Raw genomic sequence first — 12905 nt, forward strand, 5'->3', positions numbered from 1 at the left:
TGACCTGGGCATAGTGTGGCTGCACGGTCCCAGAGGCCACAGTGTGTGGCCCTCCAGACCTTTCAAGCGGCTCTTCTCTGCCTGGGCAGCCCTGTATACACAGGCCCTGGAGTTGGCCCGAGGCCAGCCTTCCGTGTGTCCTCTCACGGTCTGACTTGAGATGCTTAGACTTGAAACCTTTGGCCTGGCCTGGATTTTCCCATTAGGCAAACAACCAGTTTTGGAGCTTCCAGAATGCACGCATTCTACAGATTGTTGTTACAAACCTAAGTGAACCGTGGAGAGGAAGCAAAGGGTCTGTTTGTATCCATCATTCCCACTTTACAGACTAGGAGGCTGAGCCTCCGAAGCAATCCACTAAAGGTTCCCCGAGTCTTGAGTGGGAGAGCACAGGGTGAATGATCCTGAGTGTCCTGGACCTGCCCAGTGTGGTGAACATAGGTTTCAAGTGAGGGGCACCACACGGAGCTTCTTCGAAGACCCTCCTCAGATAAACTGCTGAGTTGCAGGTGTCGCCACCTTGCGTCCTGCCACCCTTGCTAACCACAATCACTCCAGCACCTTCAGCCGACAAAGCCTAGAGGAGAAGCTAGCGTGGGCGCTGCTGAGGGCGCTCCGCCCTTTTGTGCAGTGGTTGGGCCTCTGGCGCTAGGCTTGAAAATACACCACCACTCAGGCCTCTCTTGGAAGAACTGCATCGGGCTCGGGTGCTGGCTGCATAGGATTTGGGGAGCTGTGCCCAGAACTAGCAGCACGCGGCAGGTGCCGGCAGAAATCACAAATATCTGATGAACTTGATTACTCGGCTACTATTTATGAAAATAAATGTCCTCACGCCAATTGGAGGCTTCCCTAAAAGAAAACGGGGAGCTCTCCGGTATAACTCCGAAGTACAACGTCTTGTTAGTTCACAAAGTAGGCGTAAGAAATAGTTGTCCCAAACGCCCACCTCGCCCCTCTTCTCTACAACCTTTAACAGATTGCGGTGATTTTCGTTTTTGTTTATTCTTTTTTTTTTTTTTAATAGAAAAGTCCAGGTTGTTGGTTTTAGGGGAGTTAGTCCAAGGACCTCTTCCAGGGGACGTGATCAATAACCCACTGGTAGAACTTCTTGTTCTTCAACAAGACCGGGCTGTGGACCGGGGCGCAGGATCCCCATTCGAAACTGTTCGTTCTGGGGCTGTTTCCCATTCTCCAGAGAAAGTGCAGCCCCGGGGTGTGCCCGAGAAAAGTGATGAACAGTTGATCTCGCCTTCTCAACTTGGTCTGGAGGCTTCATCATATTTTGGGACGAAATGGGACAGAAGTGAGCATTAAAGCGGTTCTAAATAGACGACTGGCCTGAACCCAATCCCCTGAAATGGTAATATGGTTGTTATTTAAAAAGTGTAGGTATTTTCTGGTGTTTTCCCATCAAGTACCTGCCTAATTTCTGTATGGCACACGCCAGAAATCAATAGAAGTTAACAAGTCCTCCAAACAGTCTCCATCTCTTTGTTTAATCTCCTTTACAATAAAGCCAAGGGGAGAGAATTAAAAATCTTTGAAGTAGACCACGGCTCAAAGGAATCAGCCAAGTAGACTTAAAGTAGTCACTTATTTCCCAAAACTGGTTTGTCGGGAAACAATAAAAGGAAGTAAAATTTATGGAGAAATTATACAGTGGATTTGTCACTTAAAATATCGTAACTGTCTGGAGGACAATACCCCATGCTGAGGATTAATGGTCCCGCCGGACCTTTGATTCACCAGTGCCTTTTCTTCGCCCTTGACAAATTGGATTTTTAGGAATGGGAAGGTCGCCTGGACCATTGTGTGCTAGCCATTCAGAGGCCTCGATTATGCAGGGGGGCTAAGGGAACCACTCCATGTGACCCTCTCGGGTGGGACTCTGCAGCTGCTTCGCAGCGCAACTCTCTCACCAAACTCCGCGCCCTTGCGCTAGCGGTGCCAAAAGCCTCCCGCCCCGATTGAAAAGGCGCAGTGCATGCTCGCCCGCGTCACTCCGCGGGTGGAGGACGCACGTCGGGGCGCGGCTCCCTGGCGAGCGCGCAGCTCCAGCTCTGTCACTCGCGCCCTTCCAAGGACCTGGAGCACCCGAGCGCCTGCCTGGCGGCGGCGGCAACAATGCACGGAGCCGCCAGAGCTCCAGCCACCAGCGTGAGTGCCGACTGCTGCATCCCGGCCGGCTTGCGCCTCGGACCGGTGCCTGGTACCTTCAAGCTGGGCAAGTACCTGTCAGACCGCAGGGAGCCCGGGCCTAAGAAAAAGGTATTGACCATTCAGACCTCTGCCCACTGCCGTTCGCCTCTCAGTGCCCTGACCCGGGAAAGGGGTACGAGAGAAAGTGGAGGAAGGGAGTGATTGGTCGTTACCTGCTAATTCTGCCGGGTGGAAGGGGACTCCTATTATTCTGAGCAAGTAGCCTCTTTAACTGTGAGAGCTGGACGGGGTCGGGCTGAGAGGAGAGGATGTGGCCGAGAGGCGACAGCCCTGAGTGGGGTGCACTGAGAGCTGTAGGTGCCGGGACCATTCGCAGCTTGTGTTTTCCCCTGCGCTCTCGGGTCTCCTCAGTCAGAAGCCAGAAGCCCACCCTCGCACGCTGTCCGCAGATCTCTCTGCAAAAGCACCCTCTTTCTGGGGGCTCAGGGCATCGAGACCCTTTCTTCCCTTCTGCCCTTCAATATGTTAATTTGAGGCCTAATTTCGCCTTAAAATAATTTTTTTCCCGAAAAAAAAAATCTTTGGGAGGCTCTCAGTTCCTAGAACCTCCTCAGATATTTTTTTTTTTCCCCTTGCCGATGTCGGCTTGTGGGTTTGCGGCATATGGACAGAGGATGAGCAAGGTACTGGCTCTGACGCGGGCTCCAAGGGCGAGGGGCGCCCATCCGCGCGGGGCTCAGGGTGAGAGCGCCTGCAGCGCGGCTCTGAGAGTCCAGAGTCCCAACCGGGAGGCGCCAGGGCCAAACCGCTAGCTTTGACTCCCACACTCCACACACCGTCGCAACCCCTGACCAGAGAGACTTAAAGCACTCGCCCGCTTTGGGGGCGTCCCAGGAGCCAAAGGTCGGCAAACAGCGACAGGGAAATAAAGGCAGAAGTCTGGGGTAGAAGGAAGGACTTTGGCTTCCTTGGCTTTAGCTTGCCTTGCTTGGAGCTTTCTAGTAAAAAGCTCCGGTGTCCAGCCAGCGGGACTTGCACCTCGCTCCTCCTGCAATCACGCCCCCCCACTACAGTCTAAAGCAGGGTTTGGTGCCCACCGCGCATTCCTCTTTAAACGCATTTTAATTGCTTTTAAATGGCCTGCCAGCTGCGGGCAAGCTTTTCCCCGCTCGGGCTTTGTTCCGAGACTTTAGCTGCAGGGCTCACAGGCACCTAGGTGCGATGCACACAGAATACAGGAGGCATGAGATAATTTGTTTGTTTGTTTGTTTGTTTGTCGGGGGGACGCTCTGGGCCCTGGGACTGATCTAGAAATGTCTCTACCGTGGTGTTAGGGCTGCTCTCAGAACTGCAAATGGGAGAGCTGGGGTAGGGTGTGGGGGACAACTTGGTACAAGATGTGCCTAAGCACTCAGGGAGGATGCTCTCAACACCCCTCCCCCCTCTCCGTGTTGCCAAGGTGGGGCGCAGGGAAGTGGGAGTACTGTTAGCATTAGGTAGACTTTCCTCTTTCTCCCTCCCCCAAGCAAGGTCCTAAGGAATTCTCCTCCTCCCAGTAGCCCATAGTGGTCTGGCCAAACCAAAAACAACCACTTTCCTGTGTTGGGTGGGGGTGGAGGATAAACTTTCTGTCTGGGTTGTGGGCCTGGCCAAGGTGCGGGGGAGAACGACCACTGCTTGTGTTGCAGGTGCGCATGGTGAGAGGGGAGCTGGTGGACGAGTCGGGGGGCTCCCCTCTGGAGTGGATAGGGTTAATCCGGGCAGCCAGAAACTCCCAGGAACAGACTCTGGAAGCTATTGCAGACTTACCCGGAGGACAGGTACTGCGGGCTTCTCTCCACACCCCCCACTCCCCACCGCCAATTCAGTCTACCTAACCGTCCCTGCGGTGGCCAAAAATATTAAGAGCAAAGTGCTTTAGCTAGACGTCTCATTTAAATGTCTCGACAACCCTTTAAGGTAGCTACTATTGTTTTTCCGTTTGAAGGATGAGGGAAGTGAAGTTCAGAGAGCTCCAGTAGCTTCTCCAGGGTCACACAGCATCAGAATCGGGATTTGAACCTTTCTTCTCAGTTGCTTTTTGACTGATTACCCAGGAAATGACATTGAACTGTTCTATTCCTTGCGACCCAGATCTTCTACAGAGCATTGCGAGACGTCCAGCCAGGGGAGGAGCTGACAGTGTGGTATTCTAACTCCTTAGCTCAGTGGTTCGACATCCCCACCACGGCGACTCCGACTCACGACGAGAAAGGTACCCACTCCAAAAGCGTGGATGGGCAAGAGTCCAGCCCTCCTCCTCCTGTCTTGAAGCGAGTCCCTAGACATAGCTCAACCTATGTAAAATGGAATTCACATTCCCTGTATTTCAAGGCAAAGAGGAGAGAGGTCGCCACTACCTCCTTAAAATCAACCATAAACGATAACAGTGATAGTAGTAATCTGGCTCACAATGGCAGGGGAAAAAGTAGGCTCTATGAACTTAAAGGGGCCATCCTTTTTCTGTTGCATATTCAAAGAAACCATTATCTGCTCAATTAAAACAAAAAAAAATTAGGCGCGGTAGCTCACACCTGTAATCCCAGCACTTTGGGAGGCCGAGGTAGGAGGATCACTTGAGGCTAGGAGTTCAAGACCAGCCTGGGCAACATAGTGAGACCTCTGTCTCTACAACAAAAATATAATTAGCCAGGTGTGGTGGTACATGCCTGTAGTCTTAGCTACTCAGGATGCTGAGGCAAGAGGATCACTTGAGCCCAGGAGGTCAAGGCTCCAGTGAGCCGTAATGTTACCACTGCATGCCAGCCTGGGTGACAAGTGAGAGCCTGTCTCAAAATAAATAAATACATAAATAAATAAAAAATAAAAAAGGAGCCTTAAGTTGTTGTTACAGTAATTACATCATGAGTTCCACAGAGTATAACTCAAACCTGGAATGCTTTTACAAAGTCCATGGACATTTCTTCTCCACTGGCTTTCCAGGAGAGCAGTGCATTTCTACAGCATTTTAGAAGTATTACGGTACTTAACAGCTGGTCAGTTGGCAGGTACTGAGACCCTTCCATTTAAGTGGCATTTATTCATTTCCCCTTGCCTACTTAAATTGAATCTGGGATGTATCCCAGTTTCTTCTCAGATTTATTTGATCCCTTCAAAGCCAAGAGCGGATTTATGCAAATTAAGGTGCAGTAACTAAACAGAAAAACATTTTTAAACCTACCCTTGAACACTGAAGAACACTTCCTGTGGAAAGAAGTTTAGGAAGTGCTAGAATAGTTGAGGTCTTGGAGACTTCCTTTTCACACACAAAGCTTCCATGGCTTTTTTTCCTTGACAATTGTCTGTAATTTCTCCTAAAGACACATTTATTATTTGACATCAAAATAATGAATGCTGTGAAATATTCTAACATGCTGTCTTCCTGAATTGCCTGCTCAATCTCATCCCTTTAGAAATAGGTTTAGAGAAATTAATACAAGTATGTGAATTAGGAAACACTTCATGAATAACACAGAATGAAGTTTATTCAAAACAATGAGTCACTTTACTTTAAAGTATCATCGTCCTCTGTAAGTTAATTCTGTTTATTTTGTATGTATAGTATTCAAATTATCCTAAGATAGTTTGTTCCTTGCATCACATTATATTACATTCTCTTGTCAACTTCTTCCAGTAAAAACAGAAGTATAATAAAAGCCACATAGTGGAGAACTCTCAAATCTGCCACTATAGAATTTGGCGGGCCACTAACCTTTAGTAGCCAGCCGTTTCTACAGAGAACACCCTTTCTTAGGTAGTCCCAAATAGTACAAAAGCAACTGGAATAGCGGTCCTTGTGTTTTCCTTTCAGCCAATTGAGCTTATAAACATCATATGGTAACAGATGTCAAAATAAACATCATTTTTTTTTTTTCTGGAGGTGAGAAGGCATGGGTGATTTTGAACCCTGACTTCCCCAGCTTGGAGAAGTTTGAACTCTTGACCACCTTAGAGTTACATGAAGAGGAGGCAGTCACTTGTTAAATGTGTTTGATACTCTTGGCATGATTTGGATCTCAGAGTCTGGAGAACATGTCAGTTGGTTAGGATAACTGAAAAAAAGTATACATTAAACGTACGCTGCTTAAAGCTTGGAAAAAGGAAGAAATAAATGGGGATAGCTGCTATTCTCCTAATACTAGCTAATTTCAGTGGGTTTCAATTTCATAGTAAGATGGAGGAAAATACTGCCCCTTCATTTTAAGAAAAAAGCTTATGTGGCTTTGCATTGAGCTGAGTCATTCTGCGGCAGACTCTGAAAACTCCCTCTTTCAAAACGGGTGATGAGCGAGAGAAAGGCTCTGAAGTTAGAAGGAAGGTTATTTAAGACAACACACCCACCAAGAGAACCCAGGAGGTCTATTCTCTCTTTTTTTCAAGGTTCATTTTACATGAATGTTCAGTACAAGGTAACAGAACATTGAAATGGTTTTATCTAAGACTTCTATAAACAATTAGGATAGGGTGTCATCGGCAAATACTCCTCTCCCCATTTTTCTTTCTGCTCTCCTTCGACTCAGTTGGAATGCAGTGCTTATCACTTGAGTTTTCACAGGTCTTACAGGGTAGGGGGTGGGAGCTACTTGTGTTATGCAAGCCCAGAAGTTAATATACATAAAGGGAAAAAGATCTGGAATTCTTCCCTATTGTTATTTCTGTAGTAATATTTCAGAAGTTTGAGCTGCTTGTATATGCAGAGGGAGAATTTAACTTTCCTGTTAAATTTTATGAGACTGATGTATATTTTGGATATTTCCTTGTGGTTCAACTAACTTCTTTCTCACAGCCATCTTTTCCTTCAGTATTATCAATCAACCACATTTTAAAAGAAACCCAACTGCAAGATCATTTCTCTCTACAGCAGTAATATGACCTTTTAAAGTGGAAATTAACTTCTAGTATGTGATCAGAATGTCTCATATATGTGTCTCTTGATTGTGTTCACAAACTCGGGCAAAACGAAAAAACTAATGCTAATAATACTAAACACAAAAAAAGATTTGACACCAAACACGTATATGGTGCCTGGTAGAGAATTCTGCACTTATTAAAAGCTGAGTATCTATATTTATTTATCGATCTATATCATTTATATATATTCATATAATAAAAAACTAATATATTTTCTCCAAAGACTTTACTAAGCTTGGATTTGTGCAGCTATCTAGGAGTTAATTAATTACCAAGTGGCAGACAAGACAAGACAAAGCAACATCATCCTTCTTAGATTATCATCACCCTTTTTAGAGTATCAGGGCATAAGAATTTTTTCTTTTCTCCCAGCAAATTAAATGGGGTTAAAGAGGAAATAAAAATACAAATAATTTTGAAGAATGGCAAATCATAGTCCCTATGTGGTCCTTCATTTGGTCACGCTCCAGGAAAACCTCAGGCAAAGTGTTTAAGGCTGGAAGGGGGTGGAATGGGTGGGTAGGGGACACAAAAGACATTGTCCTATGAAAAGGAATGATTACATATGGCCTATACATACAGGATATTGTCTCGCCTGGTAATGAGGCGCTCACGACCATTAGATTGGTCTTTGTTCAGTTTATCCAAACTCCTTGACATACGCCACCTATTCTGCAAACGCCAACAGATGGGCCCAGGCACTGCACAGCCTCAACACTTGATTTAAAGCAACAGCTGCTCTTTGCTCTTACACGGCCAGCCTGCCTGAGTGCTGCCCTTCCAACGAAGATTTTGCTCGGATGGCCTGGAGGAAGTCTTCGTTGGAAAGGCCCCGTCACCTTTTTTGGCCTCTGAGTAGTCCCAGAGGATGGAGACACTGATAAGGATTGGCCATTTGGGGCTTTTCGAGGTCCTTGATACAGTAGGGCTACCGAACTTATATTTCACCCTCTCCCCATACCGCTAGTCGAAACTTGGGCTTTGCCTTGGGTGCACTGGCGCTTTCTTTCTGTCTCGCTTGTTCGCCTCTCACCGGGTCGCTTTTCCATTCTTTCTTGCCCAGGGGAGGAGCGCTACATCTGCTGGTACTGCTGGAGGACGTTTAGATACCCCAACAGCCTTAAGGCACACCTGCGTTTCCACTGCGTGTTCAGCGGCGGTGGAGGCGGCGCCTTCCTGCACCACGAACACGCGGCTCGCCAAGGCGCCGTCCCAGCGGCTGATGGCCTCGGTCTCTCCCCAAAACCCCCGGCGCCCGATTTCACCGCGCCTTCCCAGGCAGGAACTTTGCGACCCCACCCCCAGGGCCCGCCACCAGTTCAGGCCTGCGGTGCGCGGGAGGGCATCAAGCGCGAGGCCTCTTCCGCGCCCTCGGCCACCTCGCCGACCCCAGGCAAGTGGGGGCAGCCCAAAAAGGGCAAGGAGCAGCTGGACCGTGCCCTGGACATGAGCGGAGCCGCCCGAGGACAAGGGCACTTCCTCGGCATCGTGGGCGGCTCCTCGGCGGGGGTCGGCAGCCTGGCTTTCTACCCCGGCGTGCGCTCAGCTTTCAAGCCCGCCGGCCTAGAGAGGGCGGCGGCGGCCGCTCACGGCGACCCCTACCGGGAAGAGAGCAGCAACAAGCAAGGGGCCGGCCTCGCTTTGGGCAGGCTGCTGGGCGGGGGCCGGGCGTGCGGGCGCCCCGGGAGCGGGGAGAACTCGGCGGCGGGCGGCGCGGGTCACCACCATCACCACCATGCGCACCACCACCATCATCCCAAGTGCCTGCTCGCGGGGGACCCGCCGCCGCCGCCGCCGCCTGGCCTGCCCTGCTCTGGGGCCCTGCGCGGCTTCCCTCTGCTCTCCGTCCCCCCGGAAGAGGCGTCAGCCTTCAAGCACGTGGAGCGCGCCCCGCCCGCAGCCGCCGCGCTGCCAGGAGCGCGTTATGCGCAGCTGCCCCCTGCGCCCGGGCTGCCCCTCGAGCGCTGCGCGCTGCCGCCCCTCGACACTGGCGGTCTCAAAGCCTATCCGGGTGGTGAGTGCAGCCACCTGCCCGCCGTCATGCCGGCCTTTACAGTCTACAACGGGGAGCTGTTCTACGGCTCACCGGCCACCACCGCTTATTACCCGCTCAAATTGCACTTCGGCGGGCTGCTGAAGTATCCGGAGTCCATCTCCTACTTCAGCAGGCCCGCAGCGGCCGCCCTAAGCCCCGCCGAGCTGGGCTCGCTGGCCAGCATCGACCGAGAGATCGCCATGCACAATCAGCAGCTATCCGAGATGGCTGCCGGGAAGGGTCGCGGACGCCTGGACTCGGGGACGTTGCCACCGGCCGTCGCGGCGGCGGGAGGCACCGGGGGCGGCGGCAGCGGAGGCAGCGGCGCAGGTAAGCCCAAGACCGGCCACCTGTGCCTCTACTGCGGCAAGCTGTACTCGCGCAAGTATGGGCTCAAGATCCACATGCGCACGCACACGGGCTACAAGCCACTCAAGTGCAAAGTCTGTCTGCGGCCCTTCGGCGACCCCAGCAATCTCAACAAGCACATCCGGCTGCACGCCGAGGGCAACACGCCCTACCGCTGCGAGTTCTGCGGCAAGGTACTTGTGCGCCGCCGGGACCTGGAGCGACATGTCAAGTCCCGCCACCCTGGCCAGAGTCTGCTCGCCAAAGCGGGCGACGGCCCGGGTGCCGAGCCCGGCTATCCCCCGGAGCCTGGGGATCCCAAGAGCGACGACAGTGACGTGGACGTCTGCTTCACAGACGACCAGAGCGACCCCGAGGTTGGGGGAGGCGGGGAGCGCGACTTGTAACGAGTCTTCCCGGGAAGGGGCGGGGTGAGGACAGAGAGGAGTCGAGGGTTTATTCTCTCAGAAGAGGAACTCCTGGTGGTGGGAAGAGGGACCCAGTGGACAAAACCGTTTTTGTTTTTGAGAGGGCGCCAGATATGAAACAGTGAGAGGTCCCACATCTGGTGCTGAAACTCAGAGCAACAGTTCAGAGGTGGCGTAAATCTGGCCACCTGGACAGTTCGAGGGCGACCAGTACCTCCGCACCCCGGGCCTCTGGACTTCTTGGATGAGCTCACCCTGAACCGCCCAGGCGGTCTGCTCTTGGTGTTCAGAATCACATCAGTGCGAACGTCACAGCGCCTTCGAGGGCGCAGATTTTAACTGCCACGTATTTTTAAGTTGTACTTTTCTGTGGAGGAAATTGTGCCTTTTGAAACGACGTTTTGTGTGTGTATTTTACATTAGCATTTCATTGCATAGGCAAAACACTAGTCACAATTGGGTAGATGTGACGTCCATATATTTGTTTCCATTTTATCTGTTCTCATGTCAAAGACTACGCCTTGCCCCATTGAATATATAGTGGTAGCAGGTGTACAAATTGGTCAAGTTGCAATTATTTATGAAAGAATAATGATAAATGTAAAATATCTAAAGCATGAATCTAAGAGCACACAATGTATAATTTTAAAGAAAATATTCTATTTGGTAGAATACAAATGTGGCGTGTGTTGTTTTATAATGACTGCTGTACAGTGGATATAGTATTTTGGTTTTGGTTCCAGATTGTGCAATCTTTAAGAAAAATAAAGATACAAATGAGAGTTTGTTCACTTAGTGATTTCAGCAGATATTTTAAAGAAGTAGTTTAATTTGAAAACAGTTTGCGAGGAGACTGCATAATAAAATAAATCATTGGAGACTTGAATACTTTGACTATTCATAAAATAATGTTAAGCAATGTTGTATTATAACAGGGAAATATACCATTTTCAATATGTGCATTTCACAGGCTCCCAAACATCAGGCAAAACAATTGTTTTCTAAAACCATTGTTAATTATGCTAAATGCTTTCATGGTTACTGAAAGAAGTTCATGACCTTCAAGAAGAAAAACCCCACATATTGTCAAAAAAAAAAGTATGGAACTGTAGAATCACTATTTCTTGTTGTGTTCCATTTTGACAGAACTTTCCTTGGGAAGCAAAAAAGGAAAACTTACTTAGTGTCTTTTATGATTCATATATTTTATTATTAATTCAACAAATACTAAAGGAGGGTCTGTTTTGTTGGAAGTGCTGATCTATTTGCTTTACTCATAAGTTTCTTTTTCCCATGTATTTCTTCCAATGATCTTCTGCTGTCAGTATTGGTCCTATCTTACAGAGAAGAAAGCATACTCTTTAAGGTCACTGGGATGCCCATAATTAGAACAGCAAAATTAGAAGCAATGACTATAGTTACTGGTTTTAAAAAAATGCTAGCTAATGGGCAGATATGATAAATAATATAATTTTGTTGACTAAAATTGGAAAGCACCCATCTTCCTCCCCATATACACTCTGGGGAGGATTTCACTGTAGAAAGTGCAGGATCAGTCAACCCCTTAGCTAAGGGCAGGTATCCGAAGGGCCCATGTCTGCAGCACTTTTCAGAGATCAGTTTGAAGATTCTGGCCAGTCACCCAAGGGTCTGGATGTGACTCTGATAATTTAACTCAGTTAAAAATGCCCTTTATTTTCTGAATCCTGAATGATTTGCAGGTCTTCACCTTGTCTTCCTGTTGGCAACACTGCTTTAGTTACCTGGTGGCTGGTGGAACATTTTCTGGCACATCACAGCAGGGGGGCATGGATAGGTGAGGGCATGTGATTTCTATTGGTGGTGATCTGCAAGATTTCTTCTATGAGAAAATGTATGCTAGGAATTATAGGTTTTTAGTGTCAGCTGACCAGAAAATGTTTCGCTTTGTAAAAGAAAGCTAACACACAGAGAGAGAGAGAGAGAAAAAGTATCAACATGTAAATATGGTGACAAATATACTACCATTGATTGAGGACCTATACTATGCCAGGTTCTTATGCTTCTTGCAGCTCTTTCCTTTCCATGGAGGAGGACCATCAGCTTGCCCCACTAGGTTCACAGTTCGTCACACAGAACTAGAAGTGAATTCAAGCATCTGCCTGCTAAATCGGCTCCAAGAGCCCAGAGCTTCTTGCTGCCTGCTTAGTATTGTGGTCCTGCCCCTTTGAAGCAATTATTGCTTCAAACCAAATCGTCCACTATAGAAGAATATTGGAAAAGCTTTTCTGAAATCAGAGCATATGAGTTCTTAAGGAAAGTGACAAAGACTGCCCAGATTGGAAACATGGGAAACATTTTATCAGCTATAACAGTATTGCTCCCTTCTCCCGTTTTCTGGCTCAGTACCAACTCCTGTAACTTCTGAAAATAGCTCATAAAAATAAATTAAAAATAAGCCGGTGGCAGTGGCTCATGTCTGTAGTTTCAGCAACTCAGGAGGCTGAGGCAGAAGGCTAGCTTAAGCCCAGGAATTCAAGGCTGCGGTGTGCTATGATCATGCCTGTGAATAACTACTGCACTCCAGCCTGGGCAACATAGTGAGACCCCATCTCAAAAAATAAATCTAAAATTAGTTTGGTTAAAGGATGTACATTTAGAATTTAATAAAACAAAGGACCCAATATTCTGTTTCCCCTTTGTGAATTGATATCTTCTAGACGTTGTTAAAATAGATTCCAATACAAAAAAATTGAACAAAGTGTCTCTTAATCAAAAGTCATGAGTAATTCTCCATAGGTTGCCTCAGATAACCCATATATTTGTTCATGTATGTGCATACTATCATACATAATGCCATTATTCATTTTAATGACAAAGTCATATCAGTGATATACAATCAGGAACAATAACATTGTTTAAGTGCCTCAGTTGAATTAGTGTTTCTCAGATTATTTCTTTCTGTTTCCTATCCCCTTCTCTCTTCTTCCTGCCACCCACCA

General features: G+C 48.2%; 1 protein-coding gene across 1 annotated transcript; it reads left to right on the top strand.

Annotated features, from left to right (window-relative positions):
- Nucleotides 1-1925: 1925 nt before the first annotated feature.
- On the top strand, nt 1926-10766 carry PRDM13 (PR/SET domain 13). The gene is made up of 4 exons (XM_024249131.2): nt 1926-2271; nt 3852-3983; nt 4297-4417; nt 8177-10766. The coding sequence occupies exons 1-4, from the start codon at nt 2128-2130 to the stop codon at nt 9901-9903; spliced, it is 2124 nt and encodes a 707-aa protein (XP_024104899.2). The 5' UTR covers nt 1926-2127; the 3' UTR covers nt 9904-10766.
- Nucleotides 10767-12905: the final 2139 nt, after the last annotated feature.

Source organism: Pongo abelii, chromosome 5, assembly GCF_028885655.2.
Source record: "Pongo abelii isolate AG06213 chromosome 5, NHGRI_mPonAbe1-v2.0_pri, whole genome shotgun sequence".
Taxonomy (NCBI): domain Eukaryota; kingdom Metazoa; phylum Chordata; class Mammalia; order Primates; family Hominidae; genus Pongo; species Pongo abelii.

Coding starts and splice junctions, on each gene's coding strand:
- PRDM13 (XM_024249131.2), top strand. CDS start 2,128: ATGCACGGAGCCGCCAGAGCTCCAGCCACCAGCGTGAGTGCCGACTGC. Junction 2,272..3,851: donor AGCCCGGGCCTAAGAAAAAG/GTATTGACCATT, acceptor CTTGTGTTGCAG/GTGCGCATGGTGAGAGGGGA. Junction 4,418..8,176: donor TCCGACTCACGACGAGAAAG/GTACCCACTCCA, acceptor TTTCTTGCCCAG/GGGAGGAGCGCTACATCTGC.